We start from the raw sequence: 19,523 nt of genomic DNA, 5'->3' as shown, positions 1-19,523 counted from the left end.
CCTTCCGCCGGCCGGCCACGCGGACGCCCTTCGCCCCGCCCCTGTCGGTCGCGGCGCCTGCGCCGTGCGGAGGCGCTGACCTTCAGCCGGGCGGCAGCAGCCAGCAGCGGGGAGCGGCGTCGCCATGTTCTCCCGAGGCGCCGCGGTCCTGATCTGCCAGCCGCAATGGTAACGGCTGCCGGGGCGCGAGCCGGGTCTACGGGTGCCGCGGGGGGGGGAGCGCGGCGCCGCGGGGCTGAGAGGCGGCGAGGGAGGCGCGGCGGCCCAGGGAGCATCGGGCCTGGGGACGAGCGGAGGGCGGCCGGGAGGGGGTGGGGGTTCAAGGCGGGGGGCTGAGGATAAGGGGGGAGGGATCGGTGTAGGGGTAGGGGGGTGCTGCTGCTGCTGCAGCGGGCGGGGCTGGCCCCGGGCTAGGGGGGCCCCCGAGCGCCCCAGTACCTGGCTCTTGCTCGGTCAGTGAACCGGGCAGGCAGGGCTGCACCAGGAGTGGCCCAGCTCCGGCCCCCGGGAGCTCCCCTGGCTCCTTTCCCCCCAGCGCAGTCACCTCCCGGGGAGCTGGAGTATCGGGGCGATGCACTGAGCCTCGGTCAGGCCCGGCCCCGCCGCTGGGGATTGATCGGGGACAGGAGCAATGCGCAAGGTTAAGGGGGAGGGGTTCGCAGGGCTGTTCCGGAAAGCTGGGGGGGGGGGGCTGCTCCGATAAGGAGGATTTCACCGTAATGTAGCTTGAATGAAGGATCGCTTATCTGGACGTTGCTGCTGCCTTAACCTACCAGTGCACTGCCCCAAAGATCATGCATACTTGATAGATGAAATGCAGATTAAGGAAGGTGCGGAGAGGGAATGCTAAGTCTAGTCCAATTTGTCTGACATTTTATTTTAGATGGTTTTTCTTTTAAATTGTAATGTGAAATTATATGCATTAAATTACAGGTCTATCAGGTGAAGCATGTGAGCGGGTGGACAGTTAGTGGTGGGAGGTCAGCTGAAAGAAGTGAGTTTTTAGGAGCGGGGAGTGGGGGTGGTTATAAATTTTAGGGTTAGATGAACAATGCCTGGCAACAAAGAGAAAAGCTAACCTACTCTTGTAGGTGACAGATACTGCGAACATCACAGTGATCTTGTCAGATACTGAAGGGAGATACCATCTAGTTACTCATTAATTATCATAGATGCCCTTGTATCTTTTGAAGTTATGGATGTCGGTTTACTCATTTTTCTGAGATTTCCTCCCCTGCTCTACCCCGTTTATAGGATAGTATCGGGGGTAGCCTTGTTAGTCTGTGTCCACAAAAGCCACAAGGAGTCCAGTGGCACCTTAAAGACTAACAGATTTATTTGGGCATAACCTTTGTTGGTAAAAACCCTCTTCTTCAGGATAGTGGGTACTGTGCAATGCTGTAAGATACATTTAATCAGCATTCCATAGCAATAAAGTATTAAACAAAGATGTGCTCTGCATGGGAAGAAAAGAAAAAGAGAAGATACGAATAAGGTGCAGGATATGAATCCACATAGAACGAAGTGTGTTTTCTGTAGTAGCTTCATTAAGAAGCAACAACCCACTTTTACATTGGTAAATACAATTTTCTCATCTCTGGAAGATAGGAAACTGTGGTGACTTGTTGGAGTAGCACTTAACACACAATGTTTCTGTTAATTTTCAGGGGCCAAGTCAGGAATATGGCCACTTTAAAGGACAGTAAGTACTTCTGATTTGTTTATAATATGGTAGGCGATGGGAGGAATGGGATGTGTTGCAGAGGAGCATTCTTAAAATGCAATATTAACTCAAACTGTAATGGTCTCAGTTCAGTAAATTGACTATGAAAGAAAATGTCTGTTTTTAAATTAAAAAATGTGGACTTTGAGGTTTTGAAGTTGTGTTGGTCAGGAGACCAGCTCTGCCCGATGGGAGACTCGGTGATAAATTGTCTAAAATGACAGTCATAAGAGGGTCTTCACAGTCCTGTGTTTGCAGAAGGTACTTAAACAGAAAATCTCCATTAATTGCAACTATTGGTGGTGTGGGTAGACCAGAATAAGGGTATGTAACTGAAATTTAAAAAGGCAACTGCATGCTTTTAACTTTATTCTATTTTCCAAACCTTAATATTGTAGTTACTCATTTTAGTCATTTAGTGCTGAGCTTCTTTTTGAAAATGGCAAAATTAGCATCATAATAATATTGGGACTAAGTGGCACAATGCATTAATAAACTCATACTCCAACCCTCCAAATAAGCAAGGTTTAAATGTAGACTTGATAAACAAGGGTAAATTGGTTTCAGTCACGACCTGATTCTGGAAGATCAGCGCTCCTTGTAACTTGTAATCACAAAATCACTTGCTGACTGATCTGTGTTTGGGAGAATAACCCGGCAGCCACTGATTAAATTGTAAAGAGAAGCTGCTTACCCTGTGACCATTTCTATTCAGTGCTGTCAGCTTCTCGTTTTCATAAGCATGAATTTACCCATAATTTATCAGTTTTCCTTCAAAAAAGACATCATTCAATAAAAGGTAAATGTTTTTTAAGGAAACTGATTTGTTTTAAAGCCATTGTTAAGTTAAAAGCGTAACTTCAAAAAAATCCCTGCTGACGTTTTTGCTTATTAAAACAATTTTAAAAATCGAATTTACTTTTTGCTATGTTTCTTTTAGTAGACTTTGTGTATTTCTCTCACTTTGGACAATAAAAACAAACCTGTCAGCTTTACTTGTTTCTAGTCTTATCAGATCGCTCTTTTAGGTTTTCATGCACTAGTAAAGTGTTCCAATCTCCATCACGAATACTGCAGGGGAATTTAGTTAGTCTTTATCTTTTTGAAATCCTTTTCCATTTCTTTCTGTTGGTTTATTTATTCATAGTAACATTTCTAAAAGTCCTACCTTGTATAAAAATATGCCTGCTTTGCCAAAATCTAAACTTGGGACCAAATTTGACCGGACTGTGTGTCTTTAAAATATTGAGCTGCATTTACTACAGGGAATAGGCATGATGACTTGAGAGGTGCATTCATGAAAAAGGTAGAGACAGAAGGGGAAATGTAAGGCCTACATAAATATCGAGCTTTAGCTTAAACCCTGGCTGCATCAGTCTCTGTTTTCGGAGATATGAAAAATTTCTCCTCTGTAGAAAGAGTCTGTTTTTCAGGTAAATGCACTATAGCAGTGGTTCCCAAACTTGTTCCGCCTCTTGTGCAGGGAAAGCCCCTGGCAGTTTGTTTACCTGCCGCGTCCGCAGGTTCGGCTGATCGCGGCTCCCAGTGACCGTGGTTTGCTGCTCCAGGCCAATGGGAGCTACGGGAAGCGGCGCGGTCCGTGGGACATACTGGCCGCCGCTTCCAGAAGCTCCCATTGGCCTGGAGCAGCGAACTGTGTCCGCTGGGACCTGCGATCGGCCGGAGCTGCGGATGCGGCAGGTAAACCAACTGGCCCGGCCCACCAGGGGCTTTCCCTGCACAAGTGGCGGAACAAGTTTGGGTACCACTGCACTACAAGGTTAGTGCCATACACGTGTATTTAGGAACATACGAATACCCATACTGGGTGAGACCAATGGTTCATCTAGCCCAGTGGTCGGTGCCGGATGCTTAAGAGGGAATGAAAGAACAAGGCAATCTTCAAGTGATCCATCCCCAGTCATCCAGTCCCAGCATCTGGCACTCAGAGGTTTAGGGATACCCAAAGCATGGGGTTGCATCCCTGACCATCTTGGCTAATAGCTATTATGGACCTAGTCTCCATGAACTTATGTAATTCTTTTTTAAATCCAGCTATAGTTTTGGCCTTCACAACATCCTCTGGCAATGAGTTCCACCGGTTGACTGTGTGTTGTGTGAAGAAGTACTTCCTTTTGTTTTTTTTATACCTGCTGCCTATTAATTTGATTGGGTGACCCTAGTTCTTGTGTTATATGAAGAAGTAAATAACACTTCCTTATTCACTTTCTCCACCCCATTGATGATTTTATAGACCTCTCTCATACCCACCCTTACACTCCTCTTTTCCATGCTGCGTAGTCCCACTCTTTTTAATCTCTCATGTGGAAGCTGTTTCATACCCCTAATCATTTTTTTTGCCCTTCTCTGCCCCTTTTCATTTCTAATGTTTGGGTTTTTTTTTTTGAGATGGGGTGACCAAAACTGAATGCAGTATTCAAGGTGTGAGCGTACCATGGATTTATATAGTGGCATTATGATATTTTCGGTTTTATTATCTATCCCTCTCCTAATGGTTCCTAACATTCTGTTAGCTTTTTTGACTGCCTCTGCACATTGAGCGGATGTTTTCAGAGAACTATTCATAACGACTCCAAGATCTTTCTTGAGTTGTAACAGCTAATTTAGATGCCATTGTTTTTAGGTGTAGTTGGGATTATGTTTTCCCCCAATATACATTACTTTGCATTTATCAACATTGAATTTCATCTGCTGTTTTGTTTCCCAGTCACCTAGTTTTGAGAGATCCCTCTGTAACTCTTCACAATCTGCTTTGGACTGAACTATCTTGAGTAATTTTGCATTTGCAAACTTTGCCTCTTCACTGTTTACTCCTTTTTCCAGATTATTTATGAATATGTTGAACATCATTGGACCTGGTACAGATCCTTGAGGGACACTGCTATTTATCTCTCTCTGTTCTGAAAACTGACCATCTATTCCATTTATAGCAAAAAGTGGAGCTCACATTCTGTCTAGATTACTGCTCTTATTGTTTTGCTAGTTTAAATGTAATCTGTAATCTCATTTGATTTTTTTTATGTTGTCCCCTCTCTCTCTCTCTTATAGAAGCTGATTAATTTGTGACTGCTAGAAACTTTAGCCCAATTTTAACCCTCAAATGCTTGTAGTTACCAGGCGTTTAAAGTCCATCAAGAACATCCAGAAAATTACGAAGTCCATGAAGATGGTTGCTGCAGCGAAGTATGCCAGAGCCGAGAGGGAACTGAAACCAGCTAGAGTGTATGGAGTGGGAGCCTTGGGTAAGAGAAATTCTGTGTGGTATCTGACATCAGAATAGAGGGGGAGAATTTCAATAAGACTGGTGCTCCTAAATCCTCTATGTGCTTATCAAACTTTCTGAGGGAGACTTTCAAAAGGAGAATCCATATCTTGGAGATGATGTGAACTTCAAATATTTTTAAATTCATTTTCTGTTAGCTTCCCTTAAATATTACGTCCTACCTTTTAAAATCTTTTTAGAAAACATAAGGGAATTTCTGCTCCCTTTCTATGTTTATAATGGTCTTTTGGGTTAGCTTGGAAACAACACCTAATAATTTGGGGCCCACTTCCTCTCTTGTCCTTTTTCTGCATTCCTGTCTGCCTGTTTGTTACATCTTCAGTTTAAATTTTGCTTTTACTGGTAAACATGCTATTGCAAAGCGTGGGGAAGAGCATGCACCTGAGCCACCTTTAGAATGATGTACAAGACTAATGCGTCAACACAACAGTGAAACTGAAAGTATCTTAATTATATCATTAATAGGCAGACAAAAAACCAGACAAAAATGTGTATGGGGTCCCTTTAGAAATGGTTCTAGTCAGAATAGGTGATATTATTTTTAGTCAATGTCAAAATGTCTCTTAAGAGATTGCTAGATATGAATACACTTGAATGCAACTTTTCCTACTCTCTCTTTTCTTCTTCCCCCAGCTCTCTATGAGAAAGCAGAAATTAAGGTCCCCGAAGACAAGAAGAAACACCTCATTATTGGTGTGTCCTCTGATCGTGGTCTCTGTGGTGCTATCCATACCTCTGTTGCTAAAGCCATGAAAACTGAAATTAGCACCCTCTCAGATGCGGGGAAAGAGGTCATGGTGGTTGGAGTGGGTGACAAATTAAGAGGCCTGCTTCAAAGGTAATCTTTGAGTAGTAATGCTTTAAATCAGTGGTCTCCAACCTTTTTATGCCCAAGATCACTTTTTGAATTTAAGGGCAACTCAGGATCTACCCCGCCCCGCTTACTCCATTCCTCCCATCCCCCAAAGTCGCTCGCTGTGCCCCACCCTCACTCACTTTCACCAGGCTGGGGCAGAGGGTTAAGGTTCAGGCTGGGGTATGGACTCTGGACTGGGGCTGAGGCATTCACAGTGTGGGAGAGGGCACCGGGCTGAGGCTGGGGCAGGGGGTTGGGGTGCAGGAGGGGGTGAGGGGTGCAAGCTCTGGGAGAGAGTAGGGGTGCAGGAGGGGGCTCCGGGCTGGGGCAGAGTGCTGCGGTGCAGGGGGGTTGTGGGCTGATGGCTCTGGGAGGGGGTTCAGGGCTGGGCAGGGGTTCAGGATGCAGGAAGGGGTATGGGGTGCTGGCTCCGGGAGCAGGCTGGGGGTTGGGGTGCGGGCTCCCACTGGGGGTCACTTACCTTGGGCGGCTCCCGGTCGGTGGCACAGTGGGGCTAAGGCAGGCTCCCTGCCTGCCTCGGCCCCACTCAGGCACATCGGCACCTCCTCCCCATCACAAGTCGGGCCACCCTGCCATCCAGTAGTGCACTGCGTGGCTATGCCGCTCCCGGAAGGGGCCAACGCACCCCTGCGGCTCCTGGTGGGGACACATGACTCTGCGCGCTGCCCCGCTCTGCAGGCACCGCCCCTGGACCTCCCATTGGCCACAGTTCCCCGTTCCCAACCAATGGAGCTGCGGGGGTGGTGCTTGCAGGCAGGAGCAGTGCGCAGAGACCTCTCCCTCCCTCCCCCGTGCGAGCCTATGGGGGTGTGCTGGCCACTTCGGGGAGCAGCATGGGGCTGCTGTGTTGCTGCGGCTGAAGATCGTGATCGACTGGGAGAGTCTCCAGGATCAACCAGTCGATCACGATCGATGGTTTGGTGACAACTGCTTTAAATTTCTATAGTAGAAACTTCAGGTTATCCTTTAATAAATAGCCTGGAATGCGTAGGCTAATGTATTTTAAAATGGCTATGAAAAAAATCAAGTTTCTGTAAAACAAATTCCTGCAATTATGCTGAAGTTCTTTTTGCTGAATTGTGTTCTATGTTAATTGTTGCACTGTATTGAACTATGTTGGAATGAGTGTGATTGCTGACTAGACTCTCGCTATTGTAAAAGTTAGAGGTATGTCTCATGAAGCTATTCCAGCGAGCAAAACTTTAAATAACTAAAAATTCCTTTCACCTAGGCCCCGATCCAGAAAAGCACTGATGCTTAACCTTAAGCACACCAGTAGTCCCATTTAAAGTCAGTGGGTCTACTTGTGTGCTTAAAGTTAAGCATTGGCTTAAGTGTTTACCTAAATCAAGGCCTATAATTGGGTTCTACAACAGCACATTGGCTCGGTTTTTACACAGGCTTGGTTTTATTTTAGGACACACAATAAACATTTCCTGGTGACATTCAAAGAAGTGGGAAGAAAACCTCCCAGCTTTGGAGATGCTTCATTGATTGCCTCAGAGCTGCTAAACTCTGGATACGAATTTGATGAAGGATCTGTCATCTACAATCGATTCAGGCAAGAGAAACTGAGACTGGTCTTCAAATGTCTTTCATTTGTTTTAAGAGTGTACAGAAAGTAGTGGAATGGAATGTTTTATGTAGACTCATACAATATATGGAAGTGGAATTATGTTGGTCCAGTGAAATCATCTGAAAAACATGGGATCTTACATGCGTGTTTTTTTGTTTTTTTGTTTTTTTTTTTTTGGTTTAAAAAGGTCAGGATTTCTAACAATCATAATACATGAGTAAGCTTAGATGTGCTTTAACAATTACTGGAAAGCACATACCTGCCAAGAGCTATATTCTGTGTTCTGTTCTTTATTCCTGTTATAGTCAATGGTTTTACAACAAAAGAAGTACAAGAAGTGCACGGTTCTCGGTTGTTTGAGGTGTCAGCTGTTCACAACAGCACCACAGAACGCTAATCTCAGGTTTTGGAAAACAAAAGTGTTTTTCACCAATTTTTAGATTAGGATTACAGTGGAGACTTCTTTTTTACAGTAATAAATAAAGATCTTTAAAAATCATTTGTCTCATGTAGGTCTGTCATCTCCTACAAGACAGATGAAAAACCTTTCTACTCTCTTGATGCAGTTGCTGGTGCTGGTAAGTAGTAAAATTAACTATGCAGTCCAATTCAGTGAATAAAACTCTTTTAAAAGACCATGTCTTTCATGGTCTGTCAGTTAGTTGTCATAACACAAACAGGCAAATGTAAGCAAAACAGGGTTACGTACTGAAATGTCTTGCAACGTCTACCACATTAACATTAGTTTGGGATTTGGCCTCTGTTGACAGGGACTTGATTTTGCTTGTTTTATGTCAAACAAGAAGTTGTTAAAATTTTGATGACAGTTTGAGCAAGGTTGGGTGCTAGGAACAAAAGCACGTCGGTAGTTTTTGTTGTTTTTTAATCTCCACTCTTACCTATTCTTACAGAAAGCATTAGTATCTATGATGATATTGATGCTGATGTGCTGCGAAACTACCAGGAGTTTATATTAGCAAACATCCTCTTCTACTCTCTGAAGGAATCCACCACCAGCGAGCAGAGTGCCAGAATGACTGCTATGGACAACGCCAGCAAAAATGCTTGTAAGAATATTCTTGGGGGTGTCTAGCAGGATTAAGCAGAAGTTCACCATCTTTCTTGTACATTTTTAGTGTTCGCTGTTCTAGCCCATACCCCTGCTGTTCATGTCCCACAATCCTAGTTGCTGTCTCTTCAGCCAATACAGCCCTTCTACACACACCAGCCTTACTCAGTGCCTAATAAAAGGGGGGCCGCTGTTCAGTTACATCATATTCTTGGTACCCAGTTCTCCTGATATGAAAAGCAAGAGGCTCTGGCTAGAAGTGGAATGCAGGATTCCTATGTAACAGTGAAAAGTACTGGGCTGGCCCTGTGACTACCATGAGTGCTTCATGCTTTTTCAGTGTCTATTGATTTGAGATTTCGAAAAGCTCCGTAAACTTTTATTTAAGCCTCTCAAACCCATTGCAATTACTGTTGCCTCAATTTTGTAGATGGGGAAACTGAAGCAAGTTTTTAAATATCTTACCCAAGGTCACACAGCAGGTTGGTGGACAAGCAATCGAATTTAGGAGTTGAATCAATTTTTTTTCCTCCTCTGGCCACAGCCACCAAATTTTTGGACTAAGGTACTGCAGTGTGGCAAAGGGGATGGAACTTGAAGCCAAAGGTACTTTTTGGATGACTTGATTTAAAAAAACCCCAAAATGCTAACTAAAATATTCAGGTAAATATTATTTGATTAGCTATAATTTAGACCCAAAACGTAAGTGTTTTTGTGTGTGTGTAAAACAAAATGGTTTTGCACAGCCTAAGATCAAGAGCTATCCTTTTTTCTTTTTTTTTTAAATTGAAGGGGAAATTACTGTTTAAATCCAAACATCTCCCTTTCAGTGTTTGCAGCCCAAACATTTCGTCATTATGATGGTGCATCAATCAGAAATGACTCCTGTGTCCATGTTTATTGTCTAAGCTTAGTGCAAAGCAAAAAGTGAGCAATTGCCGCCAATGAGGGAAAGCAAATTGCTTTCAGTTTTAGTACTTAGAGATAAGGATGTTTTTAAATATGCAGTCACATTGTGTGGAGATTAGCACAATGAATTCAGAAAGCCCCTATTAAGTGAGGGAGTGGGGAACAGGAGTTTGGGTACATTTCCTTGCTGGCCTCCTTCCCTCAACACATGAGGGAGGTCCCTCTCCAGCTCCAAGAAGGAATTAATGGGAGACCAGGTAGATTCCCAATTGGATATTTATGCTGGTCAGAACAGTGGTAACTTGCTTATACAACTGCAGCTTTTCCCTTTGAGAAGATGTTTCAGTGTAGCTGCCCGTGGTGGAGCACATTGCAGCACAGCTACGGGAGACTTAACAGCAGGTAGTGAGGTCTCATACGGTAAATACTTGATTGCTTTAACAAATTACACCACATTGCATTTGCTAGTTTGAGGTATTATAATTAAAGCCGACCTTCAGCTGACAAAATAAGTTACCAGAATACATCTTGGCATGTAGTACCCTTTATTTTTCCGTTCCTTGGTGGTTAACAATATTTAGTAAATTGCAATGGGTCACCCAGTTGGTGGTGGTGTGATTTTAACCATGTTGTACTGTGTTCTGCTCAAATAATCAGAAGGAAGTGTATCTAATTTTTTCCATTTCCAGATTCAACCATCTAAATTTCAATTTTTTTAAAACATTTTTATTTGTAGCTGAGATTATTGACAAATTGACCTTGACATTCAACCGTACCCGTCAAGCTGTCATCACCAAGGAGCTTATTGAGATCATTTCTGGTGCTGCTGCTCTGTAAGTATGTGTAAATGTGCAACAAGGCTTTTTACTCAGATCGTTTTAATGTTCAAATGTCCTGCTGTTTACATTGTATTAATAGGTAGGGTGGAGGAACAGCTGTTCTAAAACTAAAGGAAAAAATGATGCATTGATACTTGAAGCGTTCTTTATTCTGCTTTAATAAATTCCAATGACTGGTATGATGCTTAAAGCCTGCATTCAGCTCAAATTTTGCCTCAACAACTGCTGGCAGGTGGAGAAGCTTCTGTAGCCATGAAGCTGCATCATGTTCATGGAAAGTGGCTCTTTTCGCTGCCCTTCCCCATTCTATAGATGTAATTACCTGGGCCTTTTTCATCCACCCTTGGCTCAAACAGCCCCAAATCTCTCTCTGTGGTGTAGTGTAGATTCTTGTTTTTGGGGGGCTTAATAGCAGATTGGCCTTTCTTCTGTATAGATCAGCCTGCTATGTAGATTAGAAGGTGAAGGATAACTTCTGTTGGATGGAACTTTAGCTTGTTGAATGTAAATGTGCATTTTAATTAAATAAAACAAGGTTAGATCTTGTGTGTTTTGCTGACAAATACCAAACTTTGCCACTCTGCTAGGAACTGCAGAACACTGTGCACTATGGGTGATAAGAGGTGGTTGTGCTTAAACCCATATAATTGGTTTACTTGCCCAGAATTAATTTATATTGCATCTAATCAGCAGATTAGACTTCTGTTCTAATTAAAGATATAAATCAATGCATTCATAACTAATGTGTGCACAGAAATGGCAGAAAACAGCATGTGCCACAACTGCATGTGTGTGCGTTTTTAATGAGCTTTTTATTTTGTATTTAATTTGGCTACTCAGTGACCCATTCTTGGTTAAATCACAAGAATAACTTTGCCTTAGTTTGCATGAGTTGCTTCTTAACCTGCTTGTTCTGTTTTTTCCCATAACAACATTACCAGGGGATAATCGGAATGCAAGTTTCAGCCAAAGTCAAGAGGTAAAGTGATGAAGTAGAAACTAGATTCTTCCAAAAAATGGTTCAGCACTGATGATCCTGAAGCAGTTAAATGAGAAATATGTCTGAATTGCAACATTGAAATCTGAATTTTAAATGCCCTCTTCTCCTAAACCTTTGGAGCAATCGTTTGGGGAGTGACTGGCATGGGCCCATCTGTAATTTGAGCGTAGATAGCATCTTGTCAACAGTGGTACCATGGAAAATTGTTTTTAAACATCAGTATTGCTCTACACTGCCACTTATATAACAGGCTTATAATATTGTGCCTTATGGTTCTAGAGAGCTTTAATGTGCGGGGAAAGGGAAGGAATTAAAAGTAGTCCATACTTCACACAATGTATACAAGTCCACAAATACTCAGCCCCTATTTATGGTTTAATCCAATATCCTTGAGCCACTGAACTCTCTTAAATAATCATTCGTTTTAAACGTTATAGCACCATAAGCATACACAACATTTTACAAAGACACAGACAAGACACTGTCCTACCCCCTGAAGAATTTACAGTAGTTAAAATGCAGGAGTGCAGAGATTGGTATTAAAAGGATCATGAAAGAAGTGGGTTTAAAGAGGAATTAGGAGGACAGAGGGCATTTGAAGTGAGAACACTGTTCAAAGCTCGTGGAGCAGCATGAAAAGACAGTGGAGATAATTTAATATGCACACTTAAAGATACTCTTGATATATGTGTAAACTTTAAATATTTCTTGTATTTTTACAGGTAAAGAAATGAGGAGCTATTCTAGAGAGTTGGTTTAACCTGCTTATATCCATATTGATAAAACTGTTTGTCCATCATTCTGTGAAGAATTCATGGTGAAAACCTGAAAATATTTGTAAATTATCTTACAATAAACCACCTACATGAAACAAATATTCTTGTTTTTTCATGTGTGAATATCTAGATCAAAGAGAATCACTTACTTTTTGAAAACAGCTGTTTACTGCTTTTAATCTGTTTATGGTGTACATAGTGTGTAGGTAGGTTTTCCTTAGAGAAGTACAGGAAATATTATTCAGGGCTTGTCTACACTTACCGGGGGATCCACGAGCAGTGATCGATGTATTGGTGGTTGATTTAGTGGGTCTAGTGAAGAGAAAGAGTGTCTCCCGTCAACATCGTGTAGTGTGGACGCCGCAGTAAGTAGATCTAAGCTACGTTGATTTGAGTTACACTATTCACATAACTCAAATTGCGTAGCTTAGATCGAATTTCCGCTCTAGTTTAGCCAAGGCCTCAGAGAACAAATTGTCTGTATAATCTGGCATTCACAGCGAATATTCAATGCCTCATGCTTCAAAAGAAGGTGTAAAACCCATGTAATGCATCTGTTCACTAGCCTGGTGCTGTAAGAGAACATGCAATTCACTTTGCATCATATGCTACAAAATTTTGGGTTTTGTTCTTTTTCCAGTAAGGTGCATAACCGATACTGTCCTTTGCATCTTATATTCTAAAACAGTTTATGAGTGGCAGATGTATTATCTCAGTGGTGGTTTTTTAATTACTTTAAAATACTGTCTTGAGCTATGTATTTCTACATTTGATTAGTCAATAGGGTCACTCTGAAAGGAGAGTTCTTGTAAGAAGGAATTTTGAAAGGATTGTAGTTTGATGTACTGGGAAAAGGAGGTCTATATGTGTGGGGTGGCATGGAAGAAGGAACAAGGAAAAGAAAGAGAAGGAAACAGCAGTGACCGTGCAAGAAGATCAGAAAGAAATGACAGCAGAACTGTCGACAGGAGCAAAGCCTTGACCATTAGAATTGAATCTGAGGGCAGGTCTTCACTACCCACTGGATCGGGTCGTGATCAATCCATCAGGGATCGATTTATGATCCCCGAAAGCGCTCCACATCAACTCCGGAACTCCAGCTCGCGAGAGGCGGAAGCGGAGTCGACTGGGGAGTGGCAGCAGTCTACTTACCACCATCCTCATGGGCCAGGTAAGTCTACCTAAGATATGCCGACTTCAGTTATGCTATTGCATAGCTGAAGTTGCATATCTTAGGTCTGTCCGTTCCCCGCCCCCCCACCCCCTTGCTACCCAGTGTAGACCAGGGCTGAGGCAAAAAGGCAGGAGAGGAAGCCAAAGAGACTTGAAGAGCAAGATGCTACTGAGTGGCAGAGGAAGATCTTAACTGAAATGTTCGGATAGACAAGAGAGGGACAATGTGGGAAATTGGAAAGCCAGAGATGAACAGGTTTCAGTGATCAGTGCAATTGATTAATTTGGAGCAGATTTCACATATTTTTTTTTTAAATGATCCATGTAACTTTTCAAAATCGTACTTAAGCTGGTAGCCATGTTTGATGTGTTACCAACAGCAACTTTGACTGATGCTCATAACTGGCAACTTTAATTTGCTCTGTTTGTTTATATAGCAGCCAAAATACGCTAGGCATGTGTCATGTGGGAAGAGACCCGAAGGGCTTACAGTCTAAGGCCCCAATCCATTTACAGTCAAGTGTAACTTTACTCATGAGTAGTTAGCTCCTTTCTTCTTTTCCTCCCCAAAACCATTGGCTAATTGCCTTTTCCTTGTCCCTGTCATTAGTTAGCTGAGACATAACTGCTTTCAAACTGCAATCCTAAAAATAGAGAGTCTAGAAATCTTCATGTGCTGCAATTGCATTACTTATCGGGGGCGGGGGGACTATGCGGCTGCTTAAATGATTGGCAAATCAATTTCAGGAGTATTCTGATAGCTGACACTCTAATTTTTTCTTTAACTTCTGTCTCCTGCCTTTTCAAATAGTAGTAAAATACAGTGGGACGTAGAGTAGGGTTTATGGTTAGGTTGAGATTTAGACCCCACAAATCCCGATAAGAAAATTCTCCCAGCGCCTGTTTCGCTGCCGGAACTTGAAAGGAATGTTTTTTTTCTAATAATGTTTTTTACTTGTTTTTAATGTTTTTGTTGCACTATGTTTATTGTAAACAAATACAAGAATTAAGATAGGTTAAGAATCTTAATTGTGCAAGGTTGTGCCATGATCAAATGGCTTGTGCTGTTTTGAAGGTCATCTTACTCAAAAACCAAGTGGTCAGTAATTTCCACTCTATTTTCTCTAGAAAGTGCTTATAAAATGAGGCCTTAGTGAGATTAAAAATGGAAGTAGTTGCTATTCTTGTACTTGCACAGCTAGGACCAACCTCTCACAGCTAGTGTCTTCAGTTGGATTCCCTTTGGACTATAAACTTGCCCATTCTATTTCTCCTAACCACGCATCCCACTAAACCAAAACTTGGGTAAGCAAATAGCCCTTGCAGCATGACCAAAAGGTTAATAAACTCAGTCTCTGGTGAACAAATGAGGAAAGTGAAGGAATCCTCATTGATGATTAACTGTAGAATGCTCTGCCATCACCAGCCACCTAAACTAGCTGTTTGTACATTTCTGTGGGCGTAGCAGAGCAGGTGAGCAAAGGAGGACAAAAAACAGCCCTATATCTGACCACTTCAGCTGCTCTGTGAAGAACACTATGCACTTAATAGGGAGGAATAGGGCTCTAAGGCTTTTAACAATCCACTATCTATCCATTCCAATAAAATTGGGGGTTTGCTTTTGTGCCTCGTGTCCCCCACTGTATAAGTTGGATCTGTTGTCATAAAAAGACATGATGCCTTGCTTACAGGAACAGTGAACATTTAACAATAACTCTTTCTACTATGGTGTTTCACAGCTCCCAGAACACAGTACTAAGTGAACAGTGCAAAGAAACTAAAGAGAACATTTGCAATAAGCATATATTGACTAAGTTGGGGTATAACTTCCGCTCATTCTGAATTTTTCTGTAATTCCCTGTGCTGCTGTTGAAGTTATCTCTTTAACTGATCTTGTTAAATCACACAAGTGCTGGTCAGTGCTCACAATAGAAGACCACCAAGGAAAAACCCAGCGTGCTCCAAGAAGTGGTGGTGTTGAGGTAGGGGTCATGGGTTCTATGGCAGCAGTACTAAAGCAGTAACAAAGAGCTGTTGTAGGGGGATGTCTTGGGCCTGGTCTACTCTACAGAGTTAGGCTGACGCAAAGCAGCTTATGGTACCAAACTCTTAAGCATCTACACCAGGGGTGGCCAACCTGAGCCTGAGAAGGAGCCAGAATTTACCAGTGTACATTGTTAAAGAGCCACAGTAATATGTCAGCAGCCACTGCTCCCCTGGCTCCCAGCGCCTCCCACACACCGGCAGTCCCGTCAATCATCGCCTCCCCCTCCCTCCCTGCACCTCCTGATCAGCTGTTTCGTGGCATGCAGGAGCCTCTGGAGGAAAGGGGGGAGGAGCGAGGGCACTGCAGGCTCAGAGAAGTGGGTGGAGTGGGGGAAGGGCCTATGGCATAGCCAGGGGTTGAGCAGTGAGCACTCCCAGCACATTGGAAAGTTGATGCCTGCAGCTCCAGCCCCGGAGTTGGTGCCTATACAAGGAGCTGAATATTAACTTCTAAAGAGCCCCATCTTGGTTGGCCATCCCGATCTACACTAAAATGTAGTTTCTCACCGATGTAACTTATCCACTACACTGATTTAATTCCGCCTTCGCAAGAGGCATAGCTCTTAAGTCAATGTGGTTAGGTCAACCTAGTGTCAGTATACATTGTGTTGCTGCCTTTCAGAAACCATCCCCCCAGTGCTCCACACAGGCAGTTAAATTGGTGGAAGTCTCGTGGTTGAGGACACAAGGAATGTAGGGAGGACGTGTAAAACCGATTCAACTTTGTGGTGGCTGTATGTCGACGTAACGTAGGTCAACTTAATTTTGTAACATAGACTTGTCCTTAGACAAAACTAAAGACCAGCATACTTCCACTATTTAAAGATCTGATACCACTTCTTGTTAGAAGTGTTTAAACGTAGTGTCCTGGTCAAATTCCAACTTCGGTAATTATGTTCTCTCTGTATATAATTTATGGTCTCCACCTTGCAACATGCACAGAAAAGGGGCAGGTGGTAGTTGAACTACAAGGAACTTAAGGAGTTTTTGTCTGAGATAAGGATCTATGGATGTCCCACTTTCCTTTCAGGACAAAGTAAGTGGTTGTTTCCTGGGTTTGATATTTTGGAGGAAAGGCCACTTCCTGGGTTGGACAGAAGTGCAGGCAGGAAAGCAGAGTGGATGGGGATCTCCCTCTGCACGGATTGCTGTTCCTGTAGTATGGAAGAGAGAAACAAAAGGAAGAGGAACAAAATTTGGAAAGTATCCAGTATAAGAGTAGCGGAATAAAAAAGCAAGATAGAGACTACACTAGGACAAGCCCATCTCGTCACCTCAGGAGACCTGTCAGAAGGTGTGTGTGTATGGCAGAAACATACAGAGAGATTATAAATGAAGGGGGAGAAAAAGGGTTTTCTTACAAAACCCTTCCCAGATTTCAACACAGAATGGGGCTCCTACCACTTCCTTGAGAGATGAGTCCCAGCCTAATACATCTCACTCTCAAGAGGTTCTTCCCAATATTTAATCTAAGTTTCTTTGTCTCGATTTTGGCCCATAATTCCTATGTACCACTCTAAGGCCCCAGTCCTAGAAAATGTGAGCACAGGGGTTTGCTGCAAAACAGGCTAATGCAATTTTAAACTGTGTATTCAAAGTTACGGCGCACCGAGTATCCTTGGTATGAATGGCTTTGGTGCAACTGTAGCTGGGATGTTGCATTCCATTCCAGAAATTGCGTCACCAAAATAATATTGACAAACTGGGGAGTGTTCAAAGAATAGTAACAAAAATGATCAGAGGGCTTCATCTGAAAGGAAAAATGTAAAGGAAGGAGGGAAGGGACACAATAACAGTCCATAAATATTTGAAGGTTATTGAAAGCAAGGGGCGAGAGGAATTATATACGCCCCAATCCTGTAACTAGTTTCTCAGGACCAGGCCTCTATTCTCTCATAGAACCCCACTGAGTGCAGAATTAGGATAGGTGTAAAAAGTTGTCAAATCTTATTTTCATGAAAAATTTGATTTTTGACAAAAACTGTTTTTTGCAAAATGCATCTGCTTTCTATAGAAAATTTCAGGGTTTTTTTAAATAAATAAAAATAAAAGTATTTTGATTCTGAAATGTCTCCAGACTGCCACACAGGAATTCAGATTCCACGTGGTCCCTTTCTCTGTAGGTCTGGCTCTCCAGCTGAACATCTCCCAGGATGCACACTGCCTCTTCTTTCCAAAAGATGAGACCATGGTGCATCATGGGAGACGTGGTCTGATAAGGGAGCCCAGCCTATAGAGGAGAATGGGATTACAAAGCATCTAAACCACAACTCCCATCAAACACCACAACAGCATTTCCAAATCAAAGTATTTCATATGTTTGTTTTTTACTGAAAACATGGAGGAGGAAATCTCTCATTTTCCAGACAGCTCTACCTGCAAATGATTCCCTAGATGTCCCTTTCACCTCTCCTATGCAAGATTTAGCCATTCTTTTCATATATAATTGTTTTACTCTTTCCTTTCAATGAAGGCCCTTGATTATATTTACTGCTTCTGATTTTAGGTTTTAACCAATAAAACACCACGCCAATAAAAAAAAATGAAACCAGTGTTTATCCAATAAATACCAAGAAAACACCGGGAATGGTTACTTGTATCTACGGTTTAATCTACCCAGAGTTGTAATGAGTATAGGGGTATGATATCTGTAGCACCTAATTGGTCCATCTAGACCCTAATGGCATGCTTTAATATTATGGTGTTTGAAACAGTACTATGTTAAAGCACACTAGGAAACATAACAATTACTCATTATAGTATATTCTACAGTAGTGAGTAATATATACAGTACACGTCGGATACCTACATAAAATGCAAAAATTGCTAAAAATAACCTCCCCAAAATTAAATAAATTGAACTGAAAAAAACAGAAGCCCTAATTATATCGTTACTCTTCTCTGAACTCTTTCCAGTTTGTTAATACAATTATAGTGAAGCAGGAGAGTGAGTTTGTGTGTGGGGGGGTGGAGGGTGAGAAAACCTGGATTTGTGCTGGAAATGGCCCAACTTGATGATCACTTTAGATAAGCTATTACCAGCAGGACAGTGGGGTGGGAGGAGGTATTGTTTCATGATCTCTGTGTGTATATAAAGTCTGCTGCAGTTTCCACGGTATGAATCCGATGAAGTGAGCTGTAGCTCACGAAAGCTCATGCTCAAATAAATTGGTTAGTCTCTAAGGTGCCACAAGTACTCCTTTTCTTTTTGCAAATACAGACTAACACGGCTGTTACTCTGGAACTGAATACAGTATCCTAGGTGCAGCTGCACCAAAACTGTATGTAGCAAAAAGAAAAGGAGTACTTGTGGCCCCTTACAGACTAACCAATTTATCTGAGCATAAGCTTTCGTGAGCTACAGCTCACTTCATCAGATGCATTCAGTGTCTGTAGCTCACAAAAGCTTATACTCAAATAAATTTGTTAGTCTCTAAGGTGCCACAAGTCCTCCTTTTCTTTTTGCGAATACAGACCAACACAGCTGCTACTCTGAAACCTGTATGGAGCAAGGCAGTCCTTCAGCACTGACACCTTTAGTGGTTATTACAAGTCCCATGATACTTCCTGCTTTCCTTAACCCAGCAGCTCCTGATGTCTACTGATTATCTGAAAATCTGTGTTCACATCAGAAGAATAAAACTGCTAGCTCGCCCGGTGGCAGAAAAAAGCTGGCGTGCAGGCCCCCAATTCATAAGGCAAACAGAAACAAACCCCAAATGCCTTCTTTTTAAAAAGGCCATGATTCTGAGGACCTGACGGAAGACCTTTTTTTTAACAGTTGGGGTTGGCGCGACAGCTCCTCGCGCCATGCGAAGGTTGCACTGACATCCTCCAGGTGCGCCAGCCCTTTCTGCAGCCTTCTTTGGTATGGCAAACTTCGCTCTCCATTGTCTTCTCCAGGGGCCTCTTCTACCAGGGCTCCCCAGGGCTCTTCCCCCACCCCACCGTCTGATCACTCCCAAACAAAGGGTATTTTCCCAGTTTAATCTCAGGCTGTTAATTCCTCTCCCCTCATGTTTCCAAACCTTTCCCGCGACCCCATTTTTCTCTCCCCTTTCCCCCATCTCCTCCCCCACTGCTGATCTCCCCAGACTCCTCTGTCTCTCCCCCCAGCTCCTCTCTTTCCCCTCCAGAGCCAGGCCCGCTAGGCCCCGCTGGAGGCCGGAGCAATCGATAGACCGCCCGCCCCATCGACGCGCTCGGCGCTGGGGCGGCGCGGTCTGGTCCC

At 43.0% G+C, this 19,523-nt stretch overlaps 1 protein-coding gene across 4 annotated transcripts; it reads left to right on the top strand.

Moving 5' to 3' along the window:
• Positions 1 to 41: 41 nt before the first annotated feature.
• On the top strand, positions 42 to 12,172 carry ATP5F1C (ATP synthase F1 subunit gamma). 4 transcript variants are annotated; one of them, XM_073328822.1, is made up of 10 exons: positions 42 to 168; positions 1,668 to 1,702; positions 4,855 to 4,986; positions 5,661 to 5,865; positions 7,322 to 7,465; positions 7,994 to 8,058; positions 8,392 to 8,547; positions 10,195 to 10,291; positions 11,239 to 11,276; positions 12,020 to 12,172. In XM_073328822.1, exons 1-9 carry the CDS (start codon positions 125 to 127, stop codon positions 11,243 to 11,245), a joined length of 885 nt encoding a protein of 294 aa, XP_073184923.1. In that variant the 5' UTR covers positions 42 to 124; the 3' UTR covers positions 11,246 to 11,276; positions 12,020 to 12,172. The 4 variants fall into 4 exon arrangements, with proteins under 4 accessions (XP_073184923.1, XP_073184924.1, XP_073184925.1 ...); XM_073328825.2 differs by having other exon boundaries at positions 127 to 168; positions 4,793 to 4,986; XM_073328823.2 differs by lacking the exon at positions 11,239 to 11,276.
• The last annotated feature ends 7,351 nt before the right edge of the window (positions 12,173 to 19,523 follow it).

This window comes from Lepidochelys kempii, chromosome 1 (assembly GCF_965140285.1).
Source record: "Lepidochelys kempii isolate rLepKem1 chromosome 1, rLepKem1.hap1, whole genome shotgun sequence".
Classification (NCBI taxonomy): domain Eukaryota; kingdom Metazoa; phylum Chordata; order Testudines; family Cheloniidae; genus Lepidochelys; species Lepidochelys kempii.
The sequence above is the reverse complement of the archived record's forward strand: the minus strand, read 5'-3'. Positions and strand labels throughout refer to the sequence as shown.